General features: G+C 45.6%; 1 protein-coding gene across 3 annotated transcripts in view; it reads left to right on the forward strand.

The window, feature by feature from the left end:
* Positions 1-389: 389 nt before the first annotated feature.
* Positions 390-24282, forward strand: part of UGLYAH (ureidoglycine aminohydrolase) — a 154449-nt gene continuing 130556 nt past the window's right edge. For 2 of the 3 annotated variants that reach the window (XM_087383596.1, XM_087383595.1), the window contains exons 1-2: positions 390-501; positions 659-769. In XM_087383596.1, coding sequence (XP_087239722.1) covers positions 408-501; positions 659-769 — 205 coding nt within the window. In that variant the 5' untranslated portion in view covers positions 390-407. Of the gene's footprint in view, positions 502-658; positions 770-1344; positions 1552-24282 lie in introns of those variants that run through there. The other variant, XM_087383597.1, reaches the window with a different exon arrangement.

A 24282-nucleotide genomic window follows, 5' to 3' on the forward strand; every position in this document is an offset into this window, starting at 1 on the left:
CAATGTATGGATCTTGACAAGTGCACCAATGGTTTATTTTGAAAATTTCACAAAGGGGGGACCTTTTTCCCTTTCAACCCCAAGCCTGTGCTAAGCCCTACCCCATTTGGGGGTAGGCCAAAAAGTGGAGAACTAGAATGCTTGTATATGGGCGAGCTGCTAACTATATCGGCTATTGTAAGCAGCTAATAATAAGTCGGTTGATGTAACGGCTTCAAATGTGCCACATGGCTTTGGAGGATTTTAAAGTTTCATAAAACACTCTAGTGCCGGCCAAGTAAAAAGGCATAAGGATAGTGCTACTTTTGGGCAAAATATGGTTTTCCTAAGAAATAGGAAAAGTACTGTGTGTGAGAGAGTGTGTGTGTGTATTATGTAACTTAATGTTGCTCTGCCTCAAAATTCTAATGAATTTGGCTTCATTCATTTCTGGTCGATTCTGTTTGGACCAAATGCTGGCCAATCTTTGGCTGCTCCTTTGCTTGGGCTTGTGCTTTGCAGGTAGTCCATTACGCTAGAGCTATTTCATGGCGTCTGTTGCAGCAATTTCTGGCTTGGAACGATTCTCGTAGTCCAATCGGAACGATTGCATTGATATCCTTGAATTGGTAGCGAACTCGACTGAAGTTGGAGACTGATTTTTGAGCGACAACTGCAGATGGAACAGTTTTTCCGGAACAATGTCGAGTTTCCTTTGATCTTGATTTCCACTCAAACGACATGTACGCCAAGGTCATCGAGCCTACACTGTCACCCAATCATTTGCAAGGTGCTTCCATGACCAATATACAGCACCCGCAATCGAGCTTTCAAACTTCGTTCGCGTTTCCTCGCCTTTTTGTCTTGAATTCGTGCTTCACGCCATACATTCTCCGCACTCCTCAGCTTTCGAGCTGCGATCATTGAAAGAGCAGAAGTAAAGAGCAAAAGCAGTGAGGTTGTAGTATTCAACGAGCGACGTAACGTAATACGACACATCGGAAAAAGGAATCACACAGCCAAGAGATTATTTGTCAATTCAATGGTTTGTCAAATTGGCTAGATTCATACGAAAGAATTCTGGGCGCCCAGAAAATGGGCGGGTCGAGGTTTGCGAATAGTGTTCTAAACGGGGAAGAGATCAAAGGAAGAGCGAGTGGACATCGGCTCGTGATAATCTCCACCTTAGTAATGTCATGTCAACACTGTAGACGTGTCACGTATGTGCGATAAGCACGCGCGTGCTCAGGTGGACAATTAATACGCAAGCGTACACGAGCAATAATAATTGATCCTTACAAGTTGTGGGCATGCTTCTGCTGGATTGTTGTGCTTAGGCATCTTATCAATCGTAGTCCCGCTTGAGCCAAAGTGTGATTGTCACTACGATGTACTCTACGCCTTCTCGGCATGATTTTGGTTGTTCATCTAGATACATCGATGCTTTAGAAGATCTAGCACGTTTTCATTTCCGTCCCACGATTTGCAAGAACCTGCCTGGAAGCAGTCGCGGATCACATTGGATTGGGAGCCCTTGGCCCCGCATGCCATTCAACCGGGATTAATAGAATGGTAAGGGGCCATATCTTATTTTGGAGAGACGCTCCGTATTAGAACGGAACTGAACTGAAAGACATAACTAAAGCATGACATTTTACGTCAGATTGTTGGGAGGTTTGTCCTCACTGCCTCGTTAGCTGCCCTAAAGTGCAAAATAATGTGTGGATTGGAGAAAGAGTGGGCTAAAGGCCTGCCCGCTGGTGCTAGTGAACTCGTGCCCTAGTGGAAGATGAGTATTCCATAGGCAGAGGGGCTAATCATCCTCCCCCTAGCCGGCCAGCTTTTTTAGTATTCATGATTAGGCCTGGGGATATGGCATCCCCTTAGCCGGCTCTTTTAGCATGAGGTGCATAAGGGCAGCTATGCATGATTATGCCAAGGGATGTGGGACGCCACAGGTGGTGCTTCCGCTGCTTTTGGGCTAATGATATTAGAGCTGGGGCTTCTCCTGTGGACAGGACAACTGCCAGAACAAGGGCAGAGCTTGCAGCTGCCTGCAAATTGATGCATGGCAAATTTAGGCGATTTAGACGACAACTTTCATGGAAGTACCTTTGGGTCGCTGTAAGTGATCATGATATGCAGCTCAATGCTGCAGCTGTTCAATTTGCTTACATAACATAGAAATTAGTGGCGTACGAGAAGTTGGGTAGCTGTAGTTTCAGTCGGATAGGCGTAGTAGCAGCTTTGCATGAAAGATATGCTGGCAAGTAGTAATGTGGCCTTACTGCATATGGTGGTGCAGAGATGAATTGAAATGTGGTGCTTTGACCTGGGAGGTTCTTGGGAGGGCGTAGGCCTCACCACCTCTGGAGGGGTTGTTGGGAGGGCTTAGGCCACACCACCTTTTGAGCCAAATGGAAGGCCTCAAGTGCAGAGGAATGTGCAGGTAAGTGCTGGTTGTATGGGACACGTTTCCTGGTATTAAGATGAGTGGGCCTGCTGCTTGTATGGAAGAGGGGTATCCATGTAATAAAGGTTGAACACACTCACCTCTAATACCAGCTGGCTCTTTTTGGCTATGTACGATTAGTGGGTTTTGGGGCTCAGCCCAAACCCTAGGGTTACGTGTCCCTTGCTGAGTCGGACGGTGACTTCTAGTGGCGGCGACTGCTGGCTGCTGTTGGCGGTGGCTGCTGCTGGCTGAGCGGGTGAGGGAGGCTGAGGCGGAGAGGCTGAGCGGGTGAGGGAGGCTGAGGTGGAGAGGCCGAGCGGAGGGGCTAGCGGGAGAGGCTGAGCGGAGGGGCTAGCGGGAGAGAGAGAGAGAGAGAGAGAGAGAGAGAGAGAGAGAAAGGACGGGCCTTTCTGGGGTGTGGGTGGGGGGGGAGGAGAGAGAGAGAGAGAGAGCACTGCCACACAAGCAAAAAGAGAGAGAGAGAGAGAGAGAGAGAGAGAGAGAGCGCACTGCACTAGGGCCTAGAAATAAAGGCTGGCCCCCCCCCCCGGAAGGTCTTTATGGCAATAGCAAATACTTTTTACAACTGGTTGTGAGAAGAGCATGAAGCTGAGGCTGACAGAGAGAGAGAGAGAGAGAATACGCCTCACACACATACACCATTGAGAAGGAGAGAAAGATGAGAAAGGCACAAGAGAACTGCAAGTGATCTCTGGAGAAAACCCCGCTACAGCTGGGGGAAAACCTCTGAACAAACAGGCTGCTTGAGAGCTCAACTGGAGAGCTTAACAACCTCATTGACTGGCAACACAAAGTGGAAGAACTGCTGCCCTAGAGCTGCTCAACAGGGCTAGCTATACTGCTCCTCAAGGTACTGGACTGCAGTGATGTGCTGCTCCACTAGGTGAAAGGAAATGAGAGGAATGGGGGGACCTATATATAGGCAGCCCCCACTGTCTAGTCGGCTATGCTGGAAGAGGGCTGACTCCTAGGAGTAGGGCTGACCAGCCTAGGTGGGCCGACCCACCAAAAGGGCTGCACATGGCCCTAAAAAGAGGGCTCTCCCCCCCCACACTATAGGGGGCTGTATCCAGCCAAGGTGGCCGACCTGCAGGTCTGCCCACCCTCTGCTCCACAGCCCACAAAAGAGGCACATAAGAGGCACCTAAGGACAGCACAATGGGGCACACCTGCCCATGCAGCCCTGCACCCCTCCTTGGAACATCTGTGGCCTACATGGCAACGCATGAGGCACTAGAAAGCCACACTAACCTACTCTCATGGGGGGCGGGCACACCCACAAACACAGGCCCTCTCTCATCTACCCTAGCCTCACTCACTGGGCGGGCACACTGACAAGCAAGGCAATCTCTCTCTAGGTGACATCAGGAGATGTTGACCTCTAACAGTATTAGATAGGGGCTAGAACATGAGGGGTATTCCCTACGGGCAGGAACGAGTTTTATCTGATACCACTGTAAAAAATCCTAGTAATCTAGTATCATTAGTGAACTAAGGAGCAGAAAGAAGACTATATGATTGCAGAGAACAAGAATATTTGTCTTGCTTAGAGTGTCTGAAGTGTATGATCCATACAATGACACCCCTCTTACATAGAGAGTGAAGAGCCGCACTAGAAAAGGCGTGTGCTCCAAAGGGTTTGTGCATGAAGAGGTGTGTATCCCTTGTGAAGGGTGTGACCCTTAGTGAGAGGGTACATTACACTATAAGAAATTGAAGTGGCCTCTTCATAGGTGTATGCCTGTTTGGAAGAGTTGTAGCTCTCGTGAAGGGTTTGGGCCTCATGGAATTCTCTCGTTGAAATTCCACACGTGTCCATTCATCCAACCATCCATAAGTGTAAGGGTTTAGGAAAGGAATATGTCACAGATCATGACAGTGCTGGTATGTAGTAGTATCCAGATGGTTCAATTGTAGGGTATGTCTCTTGACCACCTACCACTGTACTAGTACTCACTAGATGCCCCCTTCTTGTGCTTGACACAGTAGGAGATCCATCAGATCATTCATGAGATGACCTATGCTAGGTTTACATCCATAGGACATAGACATCCCCCAACACCCACATGTGACCAGGATGGCCTTCTACAGAGAGCATTTCCATAATCTAGATGACGACGGCTTTATCCAAGCACCGGGATACTTATAGATCCACCTCTCTCATGTAATAGGATCGCCATGCACCAGCTTAGGACATCATCTCACAGACTCCAGATCAAGCCACATGACATCGTAGATATCTGAGGCTCTACACACTATGTGACACAGGAGCTGGAGACTGAGGAGCATGCCCTGTGCTCCACGATACTATGAGTTCGGACGGAGGTACCATTGCCTTTCCACTGTTGGAGCTGTTCCTCTTATAGAAAAGCCTTGTTGTCGTTGTTCTCGTATAGTTTCTTTGGGGTTTCTTCCTTCAAGGGGCATCATGGCGGTAACGAAGCCTTCAAAACTTCTTGGAAGCATCCCAAGAACCAGCACTGCTAGCTGGAGTCTACTTTGTTGCCGACTATCGCCAATTGATTCTTCACCACCTTCACGTTCGTGAGATGGTCGTGTACTTGATCCCCTTCCTCCACTGTCATTGTGATCAATTGATTTTGAAGGGATAGGATCCTTGACAAATTGTTCGTCTCATACAATCTTTTAGAATGGTGCATGCCTCACCGGATGTATCTGCATTCTGGATGTGTGGAATGATGGAATCCGATGTAGTCCTTATGATCATTGAGAGGGCTTTCACATCTTTCTCCTCCCACTCTTCAACCACATCTGGATTTACAATCAATATCACCTTCCTTGAAGTGTCCTTGATATCCATGGGCTTCAGTTTTGTTCCTGTTCTCACCTTCCAGAGATTCCTGGCTTGACCCATCTAGTTTTTTCGCATCTCTGCAGTTGGGAATGGACATGGGAGTGGCCATAGTGTCTGAGATCACAGAAAGAAAAGAATAGACTTTGCTGTAGCTACCGAAGAAACACGTGCACCTTTCAAACAAAGTGAATACCAGGGTCTCGCTTGTGGCTCTGATACCATGTTAGCAATAGAGGGCTAGATGCTTGAGCCTCTAACATAGTGGATAGATCTAGGAAATTCTTTCTAAACACTTACAGATGCAATCACATGCTCAAACCTCACTCAGAAGAATACAATAGAGAGTAGGGAACGATAATTCAGACTTAATGTCCGCAAGCATGGGAAAAACAGCTCACAGGAGAGCTAAGCACATCCAACAAAGGTTCAGGGTAAAAACAACAATCAAGGATGATTGCAATGCTGAGATCTCAGAGTGAGCTGAATGCTCAAGACAATCCTGAGTTCACTTTGCCTTTGAGGGATTCAATGTGGCTGATGGAGTGCGCAAATATGCCCCCTTTTTATAGGCGAGAGAGGCTAGACCATAGTTACCAGGGAATGGTGTTCAGACATCCGGAACGTTTGGAATGTGTTCCGGGAAGCAAGGCGGAACCAGAATGGCCCCAGAACATCCCTTTTTTTTTTGGGCTCTTCGAAAGTTTCAAATGGGCATTTCAGAGCTTATATAGAAAGTTAAAGCTGTTAAATGTTAGTTTCTTTCATTTTCTAGCATAGTTTTATGTCATATAATGACGTGTTGTGTATGACGTGGCGTTCCCGTTCCCCCTTCCCGGAACGTTCCCGTTCTGACACCCAAATTTCCAGAACGTTCCCATTCCCTAGTAACTATGGGCTAGACCCCTCCCGCCCCCCCTCCCCTCTTCCAAAAATAAAACTGGCTGACCTTGTAGGTGACCAGCCCGAGTGGGCTTCTACTGACCTGACTTGTCCTATTGCCGACCCCAACCTATGCTGTTGCCAACCCCGACCTGTTGCTGGAGTTTCCTTACTGCCAGGCCTATAAATAGGCACTGGCAGTCCTGTACTGTCCTGTTGCTTTGCTGACCCGGAGTCTCATTGGACTGCCATGCAGCCTTGCTGCCCCATACTAATGCAGATCCTTCTCTAGACCAAAACATTGTGCACCAGTTTGATCCAGGTAAGCCTACCTACCCTGGTCTACTAACCCATCGTCCTCCTCATATGGGGGCTCATAGTTGGGTTAGTGACCACTCTTTAACAACCCCTCTTGATAACTTGAGTGTGGGTCTATAGGCATACGTCGAATGAGGTGCTCCAGCTGGTCTTTGGGAAGAGACATGAGCACATCTTAGTTGATTTCTAAAGTTGGACAGTACATCAATTCCATGATCTCGTCGATGATGAGCTCTCGGATAAAAATGGTAATGGACCTCAATGTGTTTCATTCGTGCATGAAACAGGGGTTCTTGGCGTTAGCTATGCAGCTCTGGCTATCGCACAAAACCACCGTTACACCCTCTTGAAGGACATCCATATCCCCCATTCATCTAAGGAATTTTTGAGAAGTCTGCATCATAAAAGACAATGTGAAAACATTTGCTGGGTTGAAAATGCTGATAGTAACTGGACACCTGCATAGTTAGCCTAGGCCTGCGTGAGCCATTATGCCAAACAATTTGGGCATGTTGCTTTCCTTTTACAAGATGTATTGTCAACAAGGCAAGATTCTTCGACATGTATGTCTAATTATGTCACATGAATAGGCCATGCAGTAAGGTCATGTGGTGAATGGAAGTTTGCAGGATGGGATGGATTCACTGTAGAGTTTTTTCTTGAGTATCGGGATGCCCTTTCACCTACATTGCTACATATGAACAATTATGATTGGGAAACTCAGCAAATGCCAAAGGGTTGGTCAAATTATTCCCTAAGAAACATTTGTGTGAATCTTTTGGTGGCTGGAGGCCCATTACACTTATGCCAATCATCTACAAGCTTGTTGCTAAGATGGTGGTCAACCCGTATCAAAGGTTTCGTGAATGATGGACTGTGTCTTGCCCACTATGGGTTGATTTCCCAGACATTGTAGAGGAGTGTAGGGTAGAAGAGATGCATCTTGGCACAAAGAGTGAGAGCACAAGTGAGGCAAAATCCATGTATTAGAATGACGGAATGACATCCATTTTAAAGAGAGGATGGTGTAGGCACCTCCCCTAAATGAGTGGCAATCAGCCCCTACATCAGTGGGACTGGCCTAAATCAAAGGAACTTGCCATGTGGGGGCCTTTGGCTTACATCATCACTTAGGTCACACACTAGACACATCATAGCACTAGATGTGCCTCTACAACACACACACACACACACACACACACACACATGTGACTCCCCTAGATGCACACATGCACCATAGAGCAAGCCCTTGACCATACTTATCCCAACATAACCCCCCTTAAGGGTTTGCCTCTTGCAATGTCAAGGATACATCTAGTCTCATAGTTTCTCATGCCATCTCATGGTGGTCACACATGGCTATCTCATGGTAGTCAAGGATAAATCTATGTCTAGGATCTCATGCTTGCAAAGGTGCCCAAGGGTCTTGGTTTTAGAGGATTGAGTTCCTTCCTTGACTAGGTCCCATAGATTTTCTTTCATAAGCATAAACTTTATCATTTGCCAAGTATGGAAGCCTTAGCCATAAACCCGTGAGAGCAAGCTCAAAGCGGAATACATCATGAAACCATGAGGATAAATAAACCCCCTCAAAATGAGGTGGAAAACAAAGGCTGAGGCTGAAAGTGCCACCTCAACCCTGTAAGAGTCTCAGAGAAGAAAGGAGAATCCTTCCATTCCCTGAAGAAAGAAGCCCTCCTAGCTGAGGCTGCACGGGAGTCTCCCTGCACACTCGTCCATACGGCTATCAAGGTATGTATGGTGTCTGTCCAGATACAAGCCAATGTGTGCGAGGGATGAACCTGAGTTCCCTCCAATGCCTCTGTGCATCTGGCTTTCCAGATATGCCAGGCTGCTAAGCTCGCCAGAATCTCCCAAGAGGTATCCACAGAGGCATGTACAGCTGCAAAAGGAAGGTGTGGTACCACATCCAAAGAACAGGACTCAACCTGATGGCGTCGAATCAAAATGGCCTGAGAAGAGTCAAGTCTCTCATAGAAGACCTGAGGCCCAGTAAGAGAAAGCTAAGCCATTGAGCCCCATGTCATAAAGAATGGGGAGTGGGCAAAGTGACAGAATATCCTGGCTACCCCCATCCAAATCATCCTCGCCTATCTGCAATCCCATAAGCAATGCTGAATCGTCTCCAAAGCAGAGAGGCAACGAGGGTAAGTAGGGTCGGCTCCGAATTTGGATCTCCAAAGGTTCACTGCAATCCCACCATGGATAGAAAGCCAAGAGAAAAGAGTGATCTTTCTATTCCTGTGGGATTTCCAGAGTCTCTTCCAGAAACACCTCTGCAAATCCGCAGTGATATCAAATGCCTCCCAATGAGGAACTCTGGAAGGTCTCCAACCTCTACTACTAAGCTGGAATCTCCCAGCATTACTGACCGTGTAGTGAAAGAAGGGGATGCTCTTCTCTTGATGCCTTGCATCAATCCACTCCCACTCTCTAGGGTCCCATTGCAAATACCTAATGGGACTCCCCCGTAGAGCCAAAGTCTTCAAGATACGGTGGAGAGAAGCCGGGGGTTTGGGTCGAGGAACCACTCTGAATCTGATTCCTGCACCAAAAGACCTACAACCCTAATAGGCTGAAAAGCAGACTCAAGCAAGATGTCCTCTGTGGACCTGAGCAATCTGCCACCATCATGCACACCAAAAACCAAGGCATCCTCATGTGGATCTCGAAAGGCCAAAACCTGAAGAGGAGCACCTTTTCTCACCGAGGATACTCTAATATTCACACACACATTCTAGTGTACAAATGGAAGTACAAATGGAAAATGATGCTTGAGTTTACACAAGGTGATCAGCCATGGATCATCATGATGTGATACTTGATTTCACATTTGACTACTGATGCGCTTAACCACTAGCGGGGCCAACAGAGTAGGATTTTCTCCTTGTCCATATTGATAGCAAGGTTAAGGGATGTCCTTTTGTGACATGCATGCTTTCTGATTGAAGCACATTCACTCTCATCTTAAATGGCATGTCGTGATGCTCTTGATAGTAACTCTTTGCATGCAGAGAGTATACATTGGTCGAAGGTGTTTGCATATCCTTTGGCCATCAAGAGCCCAGACACTTGTATTTTCTTTGGTTCAAAGGGATTCATGCTGTGGGAGATGTGGTAAATGAAGCTGGTACTATGCTGTCTTTCCTTGCTGCAGTTTTGGGACATCATTATACATCCCTTCGGCATACACTATCACAGATGCTTCATGATCTTCACTCAATAACTTGTCTTGATCTCACACATTGTCTCAAGGATTGGGCAAGGTTTGTTGCTGCCCCCTTGGATTTCAGCTCATGCAAACTGTGTTTGGTCTATGACTCATAATGCATCATGGTGACACAAATATCACAACAACTTTGGGCTTGCAAACTCCCACTTCGTCAATAGATTTTCTTATGGCAACTTACGCTTGGTATCCTACCATATGACAAGATCTTGGCATGCCGACATATTGATCCTACTACTTGTCACATATGTATGGCTCAGAGAGAGTCCATGGCCTATCTCTTCTAGCATTGCCTTGTGACTCCTCACTTCTTTTTTTTTGCTACAGCAGCTTCTACGAGCACGTTTTCCTATTGCTTCCTTTGGCAAGATTTTTAGGTTATTTGGGGTCCATCCTGTTAGGTAGGGCTTTGATATTTTTTTCACTTTGGTTTGCTATTGGGCATTTTAGATTCTATAGAAAGATAGAAATCATAGAGTCTTTGGTGATTCCTCTCTAGCCAAGTTTCATTTCTTCTGGACTTCTCTCTGGCAATCATTCTTTGATTGTCCGCACATCCATGACCTCCATAGTGTTACTACTTCCTTGCAGTCCTCCATTTGGAGCCACTTCAGTATCTCAGTATAATATGTTTCTTGGGAAATGAAGATGCTGTACTTCCTCTATTTGACTTCTATTCCAAGGAAGTAGTGGAGAAGTCCTAGATGACTTATGTTGAACTCTTTCATCAAGACCTCCTTGACTAGCAAAGTCTTCCCCTTGTGATCACCTATACGAATCAGATCATTAAGGTACAAGATTACGATCATCTGCCTATCCCTGTTTGAAACGAGATACACGTTTGCGCCTTCGGCTGATCCACATAAACTTCTTCTTCCAGGTTACCATTTAGAAATGTAGAGTTGAAGTTCATCTAGTAAATGGACCATTCAAAATTGGTAGCCAAGACTATGACTGTTCGTATGGTTGCCATCCATGCTGCGGGGCATAGGTCCCTTTGCCTGAGCATAACCTTTGAGCATTAGCCTGGCTTTGTACTTGTCCAGACTGCCATCGGACTTGAACTTTCATTTACAGACCCACTTGACGCCGATCACCTTCCGCTTGAGAGGTTTATCCACCAAGTCCCAAGTGTGATTTTTTAGAATGGCATCGATCTTTGCCGCCATGGTGGCCTGCCATACTGTTACATGTTTTGCCTCATCGAAGGACCTTGGCTCCACAATCCAAGTCACTGAGGCATAGTTCAAGTTGGGATTCTTTGACATTCATTGAGATCTTCTCAGCTCCGAACTTTACTTTGGAATGTCCACATCACTTGAGAGTCTTGTAGACTTTTCAAGTACCGTGTGGAAGCTTTTGTCCTTTGTTGGGGTCTTCTTGGTGGTACTGGTGCCTCTAGCTCGGAAATTTTCTCCTTCTCCTTGTGCTTACTAGCAATTTGGGTGTGGATGGGGGTACCAATAGAGCTTCATGTGCTGCCACCTCTAGTTGGAGCTCCATCTCCTCAAAGACAACGTCCTGGCATATGAGGATTTGCTTGCTGTCTGAGGTTTTGTCTCACTATACCCAATGACTATGCACTTCCTTCTTGTGGAATCTACCTTCTTCCTCTAATCTTTATGCTCACTCAACGAGTGCTTTAGAACCAGAAAATTTCCAATGCATAGTGATAGGTTTCTTACCATAGTAGGCTTCATGTGGGGTCATATCTCCACCCACTTTGGTCTTTGTCCTGTTTGGGCGTGCATGGATGCATGAACCGCCTCACCCCCATTACGCCTTAGAAGGTTCTTCCCACTCATCATTGTTAACCCCATCTCCACTATCACACAGCTTTTTCTCTCTGCAACCCTATTTTGCTGGGATGTACAAGATCTGGTGAGATGTCTCTTTCTCTCTGCAACCCTATTTTGCTGGGATGTACAAGATTTGGTGAGCTGTCTCTTGACCTCATTCTTCTGAGAGAAAGCATCGAAAGCTCCTGATGTGAACTCTCTCCCTTTGTCGAAGCAAAACACCTTTTCTGCTTTTCCCAACTCTTTCTCCATCTTGGCTCCTCATTCCTTCAACTTGCCAAAGGCTTGTGATGTTTTTGCTAGGCAGAAAACCCAAATCATACATCTATAATTATCAATGAAGGTCACTAGGAATGACTGAGTAGACATTGGTCCGCAAATGTTGGAATGAACTGACTCTAGTAGAGCCTCCTTCGGGAATTGTTCCCAGTGCTGCTTACTCTCCATGCAAGCCTCATAGACTCCTTCCACACTTGCTATTGGTGGAAGTCCATCCACCATACCTCCCTTTGCATCTCTGACAAGGTACCATAGTTGACACGAGCAAACCTCTCATGTCATAATCTGGAGCTGTCTGTGCTCCCTTGAACTATGAAAACATTGGTCCAGTACAAATCACCTTTCTTTGACTCCTTGTGCCAAGATCTCTGCGGTCTCCTTTGATCTGATGAGGATCTCTTGATTGAATTCTACCTTCATCATGTTCCTAATGAGTTGACTCACAGATTTCAGTATTTTCTCTTTCCAGCATGATTAACAAGACTGAAATGCGCATTATCCATTGGAAAAACTATTTCAGGCTCGTGCCTGGTTTATAAAAAAGCTCTTTTTGTAATTAGGGTGCTGGAGAACATGAACATACCCCCCCCCCTTTTTATGATAGTTTTTGACGTTTGATAATATTTTCTTATTTTTCAAGCACTTTTGCAATTTTGGCAAAGATCAAGCATATAGAGTACATTGGAGATTACTTTCTTAGTTCTTGAGTCGGTGATGAAAGGAATACTTGCTATTCTCTTCACAAGACATGTGCAGTTGTCTCCCACAGTCACCGTTGATTCTGGATGTGCCGGTTCTATGGTTATGAACCAACTGTTTCTGTTCGATACATGTCGTGACTCGTGATGCCCCATTGTTAGCATACAGGCCTTATTTGTTTTTAGTCACCGCATGTGCAGAACAATGCTAAATTATTGCGAACAACTCTCCGATTGGTACATTGGCTGGGGCTTGGTTTCTTCCATGGGCTTGGCTTCCCTCTTCCTCTCTTGATCTACTTTCTTCTTTCTTGCAAGCTTTTGCGAAGTGGCCAAGTTTCTCGAAGTAGAAACACTTCTTCTTCTTCTTGTCTGCATCACCCGATCTTTCGCTCTTGGATTCCTCTTTGGACTTTTCCTTCTCTTTATAGAAAAGACTATTTGTTGTTCTTGTATAGCTTCCTATAAACAAGGGGCGAAGCTCTTCAAATGTAAGAGGCCTGGTCTTCTCTCTTGTTGTCACGGTGGTAATGAAGCCTTTGAAACTTCTTGGAAGCATCCCAAGAACCAATGTTGCTAGCTGGCTTGAGTACACTTTGTTTCTGGGTGCCATTGCGAGCTGATCCTCTACCACCTACCTCAACTTTGTAAGATGGTCATGTACTTCATTGTTTTCCTCCTTTCTCATTGTGAACAATTGATTTTGGAGGGATGGGATCCTTGACAAATTGTTTGTCTCATACAAATCTTTTTGAATGGTCCACACCCTCACCGGATGTATCTACATCCTAGAAGTGTGGAATGACAGAATCAGTTTGTTACGCTCAAGTTGAGGCAACATGACCTCAGAACAGTCAACATTTTCCTGTAAAGGATCAATGTTTGTATTATATTTGTTTGGGCTTCACATAAATGATAAAAAAGGAATCAAGGTCAAGGCCCTTGGTGAGGGTGACATGGCACAAGACTAGGTGGATCCAAGGCTAAGGGGTCTAAATGCATTAAATGTGCCAAGGGGCAAATGATTTCAATGATATCCCAAGAGAGGGGTAAATGATGCATTGAGGAGATGCCCTCAAATGTAGACATGTGGCATACTAGATCCATCTAGGGAATTGGGGCTTGGTGGAATCTGCAAGCTGAAGCCCTCACGTAGTTGGCGGTTTTGAGTTTTTGCTACCACCGAGGTTAGCTGGGAGGAAATTGTGTGTGCTTGCCCCGTGATAGATTGTGAAATTGATCTGTGAAGTGAGTAAAAGATTGAGAGTGTGATATTTTGGTATCAGAGCGGTCAGGTTAGATCGTAGGTTCATCGTAAGGCCTTCTTGACAACACAGATTGCATCGCCTTGCGTATCACCTTTGAAGATATTGGCTGTGACAAGAAAATTGTCTTGGATATCGTCTGCCACCGTAACCAACCGCAGCGTCATAGCATCCGTGAGACTTACCTTGAGAAATATGAAGAAGACCTTCTGCAGCGCTTGCGATCAGAACTGCATGCCAAGCTCGAGAAAGGAGCTGTGCTCTGGATGTCTGATCCGGCCGAGAGAGATGCGATGATCATCAAGGAGGCTTTGAAAGGTTGGAGTAAAGACGATATTGCGCTTGCAGAAGTCATATGTTTGCGGACGTCATTGCAGTTGCAGGATATCAGGCTCGCGTACAGTCGTAGGTTCATGACTTGTTGCCTTCAGGGTTCTTTGGCATTGCGGGGGGCTACCTATTGCACACAGCCTGATTAGCTGGCGTTGTGACGGGCTGGCGGAACTTTGGTTAACACCAAACGCTGGAGCGGAACATCATATGGTTGTGAGAGGATATTGGAATACAGTTGGTGTTCGAATCGTGGGGCTTGGCTATTGGGCCTAGTAGCCCGTAGAGCTACGTGCATTTGCGGTGAACTTCGAATTCAGTTGTCATTGGGGACCCTGGGGTAGGTTCGCATCAGCTTGTACTATCCTGGAGTGTGCTGGAGGTTCTTTGTGATCAGCTGGGTCAGTTGTAGTTGTCCCATATGTACTTGGGGCAAGCCTACAACCTGCAGGTGGTTCCACGTAAGGGCCTAGAGTAGACTTGCTATCTACGATCGACTCTGAATCTGCTGAGTTGTGGGTTGATGTGCAATGGGCTAATTGGACCTCGATGTGTTGCAAGTAGCCTTGGCAGAGTTGATCGTTATATTTTGGGCAAAGTTGATCGGTGTAAAGAGTTCTGTACGATTGCAGTGTACGATTGCAGTTAGCATATGACGCACCATCTATGAGACTAGTCTGGCGTGTGTTGATCACATGGAGATACCAGGGGGCTTTCGATTTCTTTTTTCCCTTTGTTTTATTTTGTGGTTAAATTTCTAAAGTTTCAAGGTGTGTGAGCTGGATTGGGAGCGAGATTATGCTTTTGGATTTACGGATTTGGAAAGGATTTGAGGTTTCTGAGATTGCAGGAGTTTCCCTAGCATAGGGAAGAGTGGTTTTGGTTTGCAGTTGCGATATGCCTGGTTAGCTGTAATTTTGGGAGTTGGACTTTCGATTGTAGATACAATTCAGGTGTGTTAAAACACACACACACACTTTTTTTTTTTTTTTTGTGGGAAGAAATCTTTTATTGCTGTAGAATAATTACATTCATAGTTACTTCAAAAAACGAAGTAGCTACTACTCAACTGAAGATCTCAGTATAAGCTGTATACACATCCTGATCAATCAAACGAGTCTGAAAACAATCATAGAATGATTGTTGCAGAGATCATTTGAAAAAAAGAAAAGATGAAAAAAGTGGATCACCAAAGACTCTATGATTTCTGTCCATCCATAAAGTCCATAGGGTCCAATAGTGCACCCATACAAAAAATAAATCAAATCCCTGTCTCTGTGGATGAAAGCCAAACAACCAGAAAAATCTGCCAAAAGTAACAGTAGGAAATTGCTGTCGAAGCCTCTGTCTGATGAGAGCAATGAGATCAGAAGTATTTGGACAGGACCAAAAGATATGAAACACTGATTCAGTAGAGTGCTGACATCTGTGACAAACAGCTGAAGCAATATGTCTGTGTGCGAGTAACTGTCCGGATGGAAAAATGCCAAGAAGAACTCGCCATAGGAAAAGCTGTTGTCGAAGAGGGACTTTTGGATGGAAAAATGCCAAGAAGAACTCGCCATAGGAAACGCTGTTGTCGAAGAGGGACTTTGTAATGCCAAAGGAGATGCAGCCTTTTTCTCCACCACTTCATTGGGCGATCCATATGCCAAACAGTATTTGCTTTGTGGGAAATCCAAGGCGGAGGTAATAACACTTTATACAGTGATGACACTGTGATATGTGAGAGCTTCAGAGGACAGGCGTATAAGGAAGGAGAGCGTAATATCCAATCCTCAAGCCGATTCTGAAGTTCCAAATGGGGTACCGGCAAGTACGGTTGGAGCATTGCTGAAATTCTATGCCATAAAGGACGATAATGAGCTCCCAAGCCATATTTACGAGCAGCCATAGAAAAAGATAAAATTGTGCCATCATCCTGAAGTACATCCGCCACAGATGAAATGCCTTTGAAGGAGAGAAAATAAGAACGTCGGGGTTCTTGTATGGCCAAAGGGGGGTGGAATACTTTAGACCAAAAAATATTCTCTACCCTCAAAGAGTTGCCCGAGAGAGAGTCCCTGCCATGCCATTCCAAGTGGGATAGAATGTGTTTCCAATCAAGAAGCAGACGAGAGACAAAAGGGCATCCTCTGATCTTGCCTTGGATAGAGCCAAATAAAAAATCCCACTGAGTAAGCTACCAATGCCCAAAGGCAGATGTATGAAGATGTAATAAGAGAGAGCGGATCATGAAAGCCCAAGGCTGATCTCCTTGCATAAACTGTATCATCATTTTCCCTCTGTGAGCAAGTAAATGCATTTGAATATTGAGAATATTCAGACCTCCGTGCATCTTGGGAGAACAGAGACGATGCATAGAGAGTAATCTGAGACTTTTCTTGCCATGTTTTGAACGCCAGAAAATTTCCATGACAGCTGACATAAATGAAACCAGATCTGCCTTAGTGAACATAGTGAGAGGCAGATAAAATTGTATGTATGCTATCAAAATGGATTGTGTGATTCGCAGGTGAACATGTAATGGCCAAGTTGCAAGCTTCCAATATTCAAGTTTTGCCCTTAACTTTGCTAGCACCCAATCAGTTTGTTGTGAGCGGGTGAGTCCCCAGCCTAGAGGACAACCAAGATGTCGAATGAAGTGAGAAGCGGGGACAATTTCCCTAGGCCACAGAAGGTTGTGCCATTCCTGTGCATGTAATGGCAGCAATTTTGATTTCTGAAAATTTACCCGAAGGCCAGCAGCCAAACCATATGTGGAAAGAGCATGCATAATCATGGACAAATCAGCCCGAGTATTTTTTGGAGTAAAGAATGAATCATTAGCATATGCCTGAGCAATCATGCTGCGACTACAAAGAATCTCCAAACCGTGCAACTAGTCAGTGTCCAAGAGGTGATCCAGATATTGAAGCAGTGGATGCGTGGCTATGGCAAAAAGTAAAGCACTCAGGGGACATCCTTGCCTGACAGAGCAAGCAAGAGTCCAGGATGGGGAAATATCTCCTGAGAGTATACAGGCAGCTTCACTATCTTAATATAGCCAAGTGATGAGCTGCTGCATTTTTGTGCCAAAACCCAATGCTTGCATAGTCGATGAAATAAAATCCCACTGAACAGTATCAAAGGCTTTGGCAATATCAATTTGCAATAACAAAACATCATGCTGTGTATATTTGGCATATTCAATTCCAATGTAGGCATTAGCAATGTTATCGGTGATGTGCCTGCGCGGGACAAAGCCATATTGAGCAGGATGCAACCCATCATGTAAAATCCCCTTTAGCCGATCGACAATCATTTTGGTGGTGACTTTTAAAACACACACACCCCCCCCCCCCCATCAACCTAAATGGAAGTAGAAGAAGAAGCTTCTAGGGTGGATCCCATAGAGTCGGGAGTCCGGCTGACCCTGCAGGTGTTGCGCCCAGCAGGCCATACACTATCTGGTAGAATTGCATTATTGGAGGATGCCTTGCAACACAGTTACAAGCAAATGTAGGGCAATCGGAGCTCAGGAAAATGGTTCATAGTATGTCTACTCGACCATCTCGTGAAGAGAAAGGTAAATCTCCAATGGAGCTTGAAACCAGTGTTCATACGGTCGAGCCTAGGAGGGCTAAGGTGCCTAATATTGCCAATTATAGGCCAGAAAAGTATTCTGGTTGGATGTCTGACCGTAGTTCCGATATCATAGAGACCTGGTTACACAAATGGGACGAGGCCTTCGCCATTTGTGAAATCAGGAATGATATGAAGAAAATCCGTGAGGCCACCCATATGTTTAATGAGGCAGCGGATCGGTGGTGGATAAAACAGCAGAAAGATAAAGTGACATCCACTACTTGGGAGGGGTTTAAAAAAGAATTTAGAAAACACTTCTTACCTCCTGACGAAGCATCCCGAGCTTGGGATCAGTATCGAAACCTTCGTCAAAGAAATTTATTGGTGGCGGAATACACTGATAAGTTCAGAGAAAGTGTAATGAAAGTTTATGAACCCCTACCTCAGTCAATCTAGGTAAAAGATTTTATCTTTGGACTGAATGATCGGATCAAGATGGAAGTTTGGGCTAAGTACGCGAACACGCTAGATGAAGCAATTGCCATAGCCCTGAACTAAGAAGATGCTAAAGGGAACATACCACGTGGGTTTGTGCAAGTTGGGACTCGGTATGAGTACCCGAAGAAAATTGGGTTTAAGAAGAAGTGGATTAGCAAAGGGAGTGCCTCACAGCCTAGTGGTCAAGCCAAGCAGGCGAAGCCAGTTGAGACTCCTAAACCAAGTACCACCATTGGAATGAAAAGAAAAGTAATACCAATGGCAGCTCGGGCTTGGTCGAAGTCTTCTTTAAACCCAGAGCAAAGAGAAAAAGCGAGGAGAGAAGGCTTGTGTTTTGGATGCCTTCAACCTCATCAGTGGAAAGATTGTCCACGAAACAAAGATCGTCGGATGGTTGAGATGGTGATCTCAGAATGCGATGTGGAAATGGAGGGAAGTCCCAAAGCAGAACAGATGACACGTTGTTTTTCGTGTCAGGTAAGTAAGGCAGAGCGGGTGAAGCCACCCGGACTTTTACAACCTTTGGAATTACCACTAGGTAGGTGGGAGAGCATTTCCATGGACTTTATTGTAGGTTTGCGTACGACACAAGGTGGATATGATTCTATCCTTGTGGTACTTGATCGTCTTACCAAGATGGCTCACTTCATTCCAACTAGAGAGTCTGTTAGTGCCCCGCAAGTGGCGGATTTGTTTATTAAACATATATTTCGTTTGCATGGATTACCTAAATCCATAGTGTCAGACAGGGATGTCAAATTTACAAGTCATTTTTGAACTGCAGTGTTTGAGACACTAAGGACTGAGTAGTGGGGATCATCCAAAAACGGATGGTCAAACAGAAAGAATCAACCAAATTTTAGAGGATATGCTTAGAGCATATGTTTCATTGAGGCAACATATGTGGGACAAATGGTTGCCATTGTTAGAATTTGCCTACAATGATAGAAAACATTCCTCTACAGGATTCAGTCCATTTGAGCTGAACTATGGTTATAGACCAGTGAATCCAACTACAATTGGAGTACCTCAGAAAGTGCCTAGTGCCGCGAACTTTATGGTTTAGATGCGGGAGATGCTAGCACTTGCGAGAGCTAACATCCGCCAAGCTATGGATAGAGCTAAGGCGTATGCGGATGAAAACAGATCCGTTAGAGAATTCAAGGAAGGAGAAAAAGTTTTCCTCAGAATTCCTTCGCACTGTAAGTCTTTGACTGCAGGAGAGTGTGCTAAGTTATCACCCCGATATTGTGGGCCGTGGTTAATTCTAAAAAGAATAGGCAAGGTAGCCTATAAATTAGAATTACCACAGGGTTGTAAGGTGCACCCAGTGTTTCATGTTTCTCGTTCAAAGAAATTTTTGCATACAGGTGACTCACTAATCGAGGGTGTTGTATTTCTGGACCGAGGAACAATGCAAGTACACAATCGGAAGATACCCACGGTGTTGGTTGCATGGCATGGTTTACCTCTATCAGAAGCTACCTGGGAATCCGTATACCAGTTATGGAGAGTGTTCCCAGACTTTATCATCGAGGACGCTGATGCCTAAAGAGGGAAGGAATGTTATGCTCAAGTTGAGGCAACATGACCTCGGAAGGGTCAGTCGACATTTTCCTTTAAAGGATCAATGTTTGTATTATATTTGTTTGGGCTTCACGTAAATGATAAAAAAGGAATCAAGGTCAAGGTCCTTGGTGAGGGTGACATGGCACAAGACTAGGTGGATCTAAGGCTAAGGGGTCTAAATGCATTAAATGTGCCAAGGGGCAAATGATTTCAATGATATCCCAAGAGACGGGATGCCCTCTAGGTGGCGGTTCTGAGTTTTTGCTACCACCGAGATTGGCTGGGAGGAAATTGTGTGTGCCTGCCCCGTGATAGATTGTGAAATTGATCTGTGAAGTGAGTAAAAGATTGAGAGCATGATATTTTGGTAGTTGTAGTCCTATGTTCATTGAGAGGGCTTGCACGTCTCTCTCCTCCCACTCTTCACTACGCCTCTTAATGTTTGTGCACTCGGCTTTGTGAACTACTATGCTCAATCCACTCAATTCGCCGCTCATTCTTGCAGCACGTCACTCCTCAATGGGATTGCCAAATGTTGATGGTCTCCTTTGGTTGATCGTTAACTAAGTGCTTGGGTGAAATAATGCTAGCGCTTGGGTGGAAGATGTCCTCTCTTGCACTCACGGGGTGCTAGGGTTTGTGCTGCGTGGTCAAAACCACATGAAGATGGGTGGAGAAGCAAGAGCGTATCCGATGAGAACTGCAACAAGAACAAGTTTACACAACAAGTCACAACCATTACTTGCATTAAGAAAAAGGGCCTTGGTCCATTACAAATAGTTGTAGCTACAATAGTGCACGTGCAACAACAATCTACAACACTATCACCTTCCTCGAAGCATCTGATCTACAACACTATCACCTTCCTTGAAGCATCCTTGATATCCATGGGCTTCAATTCTGTTCCTCTTGTCACTTTCTAGAGCTTCCTAGCCACAAGGTGGCTCCGGATCTTGACCTTCGAGATTGGGTAGTTTGACCCATCTAGCATTCTCACACTCCGAAGTTTGGAATGGACATGGGAGTGGGCATAGCTTCTGAAATCACAGAAAACAGTGAATAGACTTTGCTATAGCAACCAAACAAACACAAGCATCTTTCTTGAATTGGCATCACCTTCCAGTTTGAAGGGACTCCTGCCTTCAAAGTGAATACAAGAGTGTCGCTGATGGCTCTACTACCATATTAGGAATAGAGGCCTAAAGGCATGAACCTCCAACACAGCAAATAGATCTAGGAAACTCTTTCCGAACACTTAAAGATGCACTCACATGCTGAAAACTCACTCAGAAAAATACGGCAGAGAGGAGAGGAGAACTCAGCCTTTTTTCATCCACAAGCATGGGGAAAATAGCTCTCAGGAGAGCTAAACACATCCAACAGAGTTGCTGGGTAAAAGCAGCAATCAAGGATGATTTCAAGGCTGAGATCTCAAAGGGAGCTGAATGCTCAAGGCCCTCCTCAGTCGCATTGCTTTTGAAGGTTTTCACTGTGGCGGATTGAGTGTACATAGACCCCCCTTTATATATAGGAGGGGCTAGAAACCCCCCCTTTATATATGGCATGAGGGGGTAGAACTCCCTTTATATATGGTAGGAGGGGTTGTCCTTCACCTTCACAAAGGTTTCCTCTCTTCTGAGCATATCTCAATGTCAGAGATCTTGACTGCTACACCAGGGCTCTCAAACCTTACCTCACTAACACATGGAGATGTCACCAAGAAAAGCCCTAGTTGGGGGCCAGATCTGTCAGAAATAGAGTGGGCTCGAGTGGAGCACCTATAGGTTCTTATGCTATCACGGATGATTCGCAATAAGCCGTCAGTTTCTCACCAGATCATTTTGGCTGAGTTTGGGTCATCTCCACTACAGCTTGATACAGCATTTCAGGTCATCACCTACCTATATCTGGTCAGGGTCAGAGATGCTGGTTTGCACGCACAGAGAGACGGTTTGTGCGACTGGGACTCCACATGGATAGAATTCCTCCCTTCCAATATAGCCTTGATGCGCCTTTTTCCCCTCTCGTCTCATGAGGTCAACCAGGTCACCTTGAGGATCTTTTGCAGCTATTGACCCTCCAGGATATACACAGATCCACCTACCCCACTCATTGAGGATCTCTATTGGGCAGTTTCGGGTCTCTTCACATAGACTTCGCATCGAGAGTGGCAGGGCTGAGGGTTTGCCCAAGGAGAAGCGCATATGCACATTATGTGACATCTAGGAGATTGAGTCGGAGAAGCATTTCATTGTCAGATGCCCAGTATACTACGAGATCCGAGGATGCTTCTATTGCCTCTTTAGAGATAGTCCAGGGATATATTGTCCCGCTTTCTCTCCTTTCTAGACCAGAGATGCTTAGCCGCCTTCATTCATGAGGCAGTTAGATACCACGAGCATCTACTTTGATCACGGAGACAGGAGCAGATCTCCTTGATAGAATCTTCTTAGAGCTCGATCACTGAGTTCTTCCAGCCAGACCATGTAGGCTCCCACACCACGAGGCCCCGCCATGATCATGACACAAAGCCAGCGACATGATAGCTCAGACAGAGGGTTGATGTAAAGATTACGCTTGGGGATATCTCTTCTCTGTTCAGAGTTGGGGCTCCACCGACAGGGGTCACTGTAGCCCTTATAAGATGCAGAGCTACGACCAAGAGATGACACAGGACCACGTCCGCGGGCAGCCGCCAGCACACCCTATCTTTGACTTTATGCCCTCATTACCTCATTTCCCTCAACACTCTCATGATGAGGATGTTAGTGTTGTGTAGGCGATCATCATTCTGACATGACTATGTAGCACTCAGCACTTATCATTTTGACATTACTATGTAGCACTCAACACTTATTATTTGCATTTTGCATTGGAGTGGATGCTCGTTTAGTAGCTCCACCCACACAGCTTGTTTGTATCAGGATTTTTCTCAGTCTCATGCTAAGCAAAAGCCTAGCCATTCTCGTCGCCAAATCCGTTGCTTGACCAATTGCTGAGGGTTTTTCCATAACCACCTTCATCTTTGTGATGTGGTCCTGTACTGTGTCCCCTTCCTCCATGCTCATGCCACATAGTTTCGTCTTGATATTCACCTCATATATTCCCTTCAATATGGTCCATGCGGCAAAGGAAGTTTCCGCCGTTTGAATGTGAGGAAGAACTGCATCCGTAGTGGTGCCAATAATAATGGCCAAGTCCTCTGCATCACGCGTGTGCCAATCCTTCAATGCTATTGGATTTGTAGGTGCTATGACTACTGCCGCTGTTGTATTAGCCCGTGCAGTCGCAGTCGGCTGTGGCATTCCACTCTCATTGCAACTCCCAAGTCAATGTGAACACCAAATGGCTCCTGACTTTCATCTTCCAAAGTGGGTAATTTGTTCCAGCCAGCGTGCCCACTCCTCCCTAAATTCGGAATAGGAAATCTCACGGCCATGACAATAACTGAAAGAGATAGAAATAGAAAGTTGTACACCTGCTTGAATCCGAGTCACCCTCCTTCTTGTCACAAGGGCACTAGTCCTTCAGATGTAGAAGATCTTTCCCTCAGGCTTTGAATCAAAGTCGTCCTTGCCTTCAAGCTCCACCACTTGTGAACTTTTGTTAGGGCTTTGATACCATGTTAAAGCAAAACAATGCATCGGAAGAGTCCCTAGATCTTAGAAGGAAAGGGTTATGTAGCCCAGGAACTCACACAGTGGTATATCTTGGAATCCAAAACTTCTTTCCTTAATGTATACTTAGCATATGTGTGCAGCAAGTAAATGGACAATGCAAAGGAGAGATATAGAACCTATTTCTGGCCAAGATGGACATAATACAAAAGCAAATGTCCAATGTGTCATCTTCTAGCGGCAAAGTGCTATTTTAGATCTGAACCCTTGCACATAAACAATGGTTGTTTCCCAAAAACACTTGGGCTGTGTGCTCCCTATGAGCTTAATTGGGCCTCGTTGTCATGCCTGACAAACACACCTTCAAGATGACCCTCCCGGATAGCCGAAAATAAGGTAGTGCTTTGCCTGGAACCTTGATCTCCTTGCTGCTCTAAAATGCAGCTAATGGTGAGGCACAAGCTCCCCCTTTGATCCGTCCTCCTTGCTGCCCTGATAGACAGCCAAGTGATGAAGACTTTGTGAGCTATTTGTCTGCCCCAAATAGCCACCTCCATTGCTCTTGGAACTGTTCCTTGAGGCAGGCTCTCTGCAGTTCCAATCTGCTCCAAAACTTGTTCTCCAATGGATGAGTAATGAGCCCCAAGGGCTCTCCTTTATAGGCCCAAAGGGCCCTAGAATGAGCCGACTGGATCTCCCCAACCAGCTGACCTGGTGGGCTCCCCAACCAGCCACCCAAGTCAGACCCACCTTGACTCTGTCTGTTTCCAGGCCTATTTCTTGGCCCGAAGGCTTGCTCCAGCTAGTCGCCTTGCTGGTGTAAATGTTCCACCTTGAACCTGAACCTGCTGCTGTCTTAAACCCTTCTTTACAGACCCATACACCCTGCTGCAGCCCTTCGTACTGTACCAGACAGAGTCCCCTGCAACCCTGGGCTCCTCCA

This window comes from Dipteris shenzhenensis, chromosome 13 (genome assembly GCF_047967505.1).
Source record: "Dipteris shenzhenensis isolate YYH24624 ecotype China chromosome 13, Dip_SZ_1.0, whole genome shotgun sequence".
Taxonomy (NCBI): domain Eukaryota; kingdom Viridiplantae; phylum Streptophyta; class Polypodiopsida; order Gleicheniales; family Dipteridaceae; genus Dipteris; species Dipteris shenzhenensis.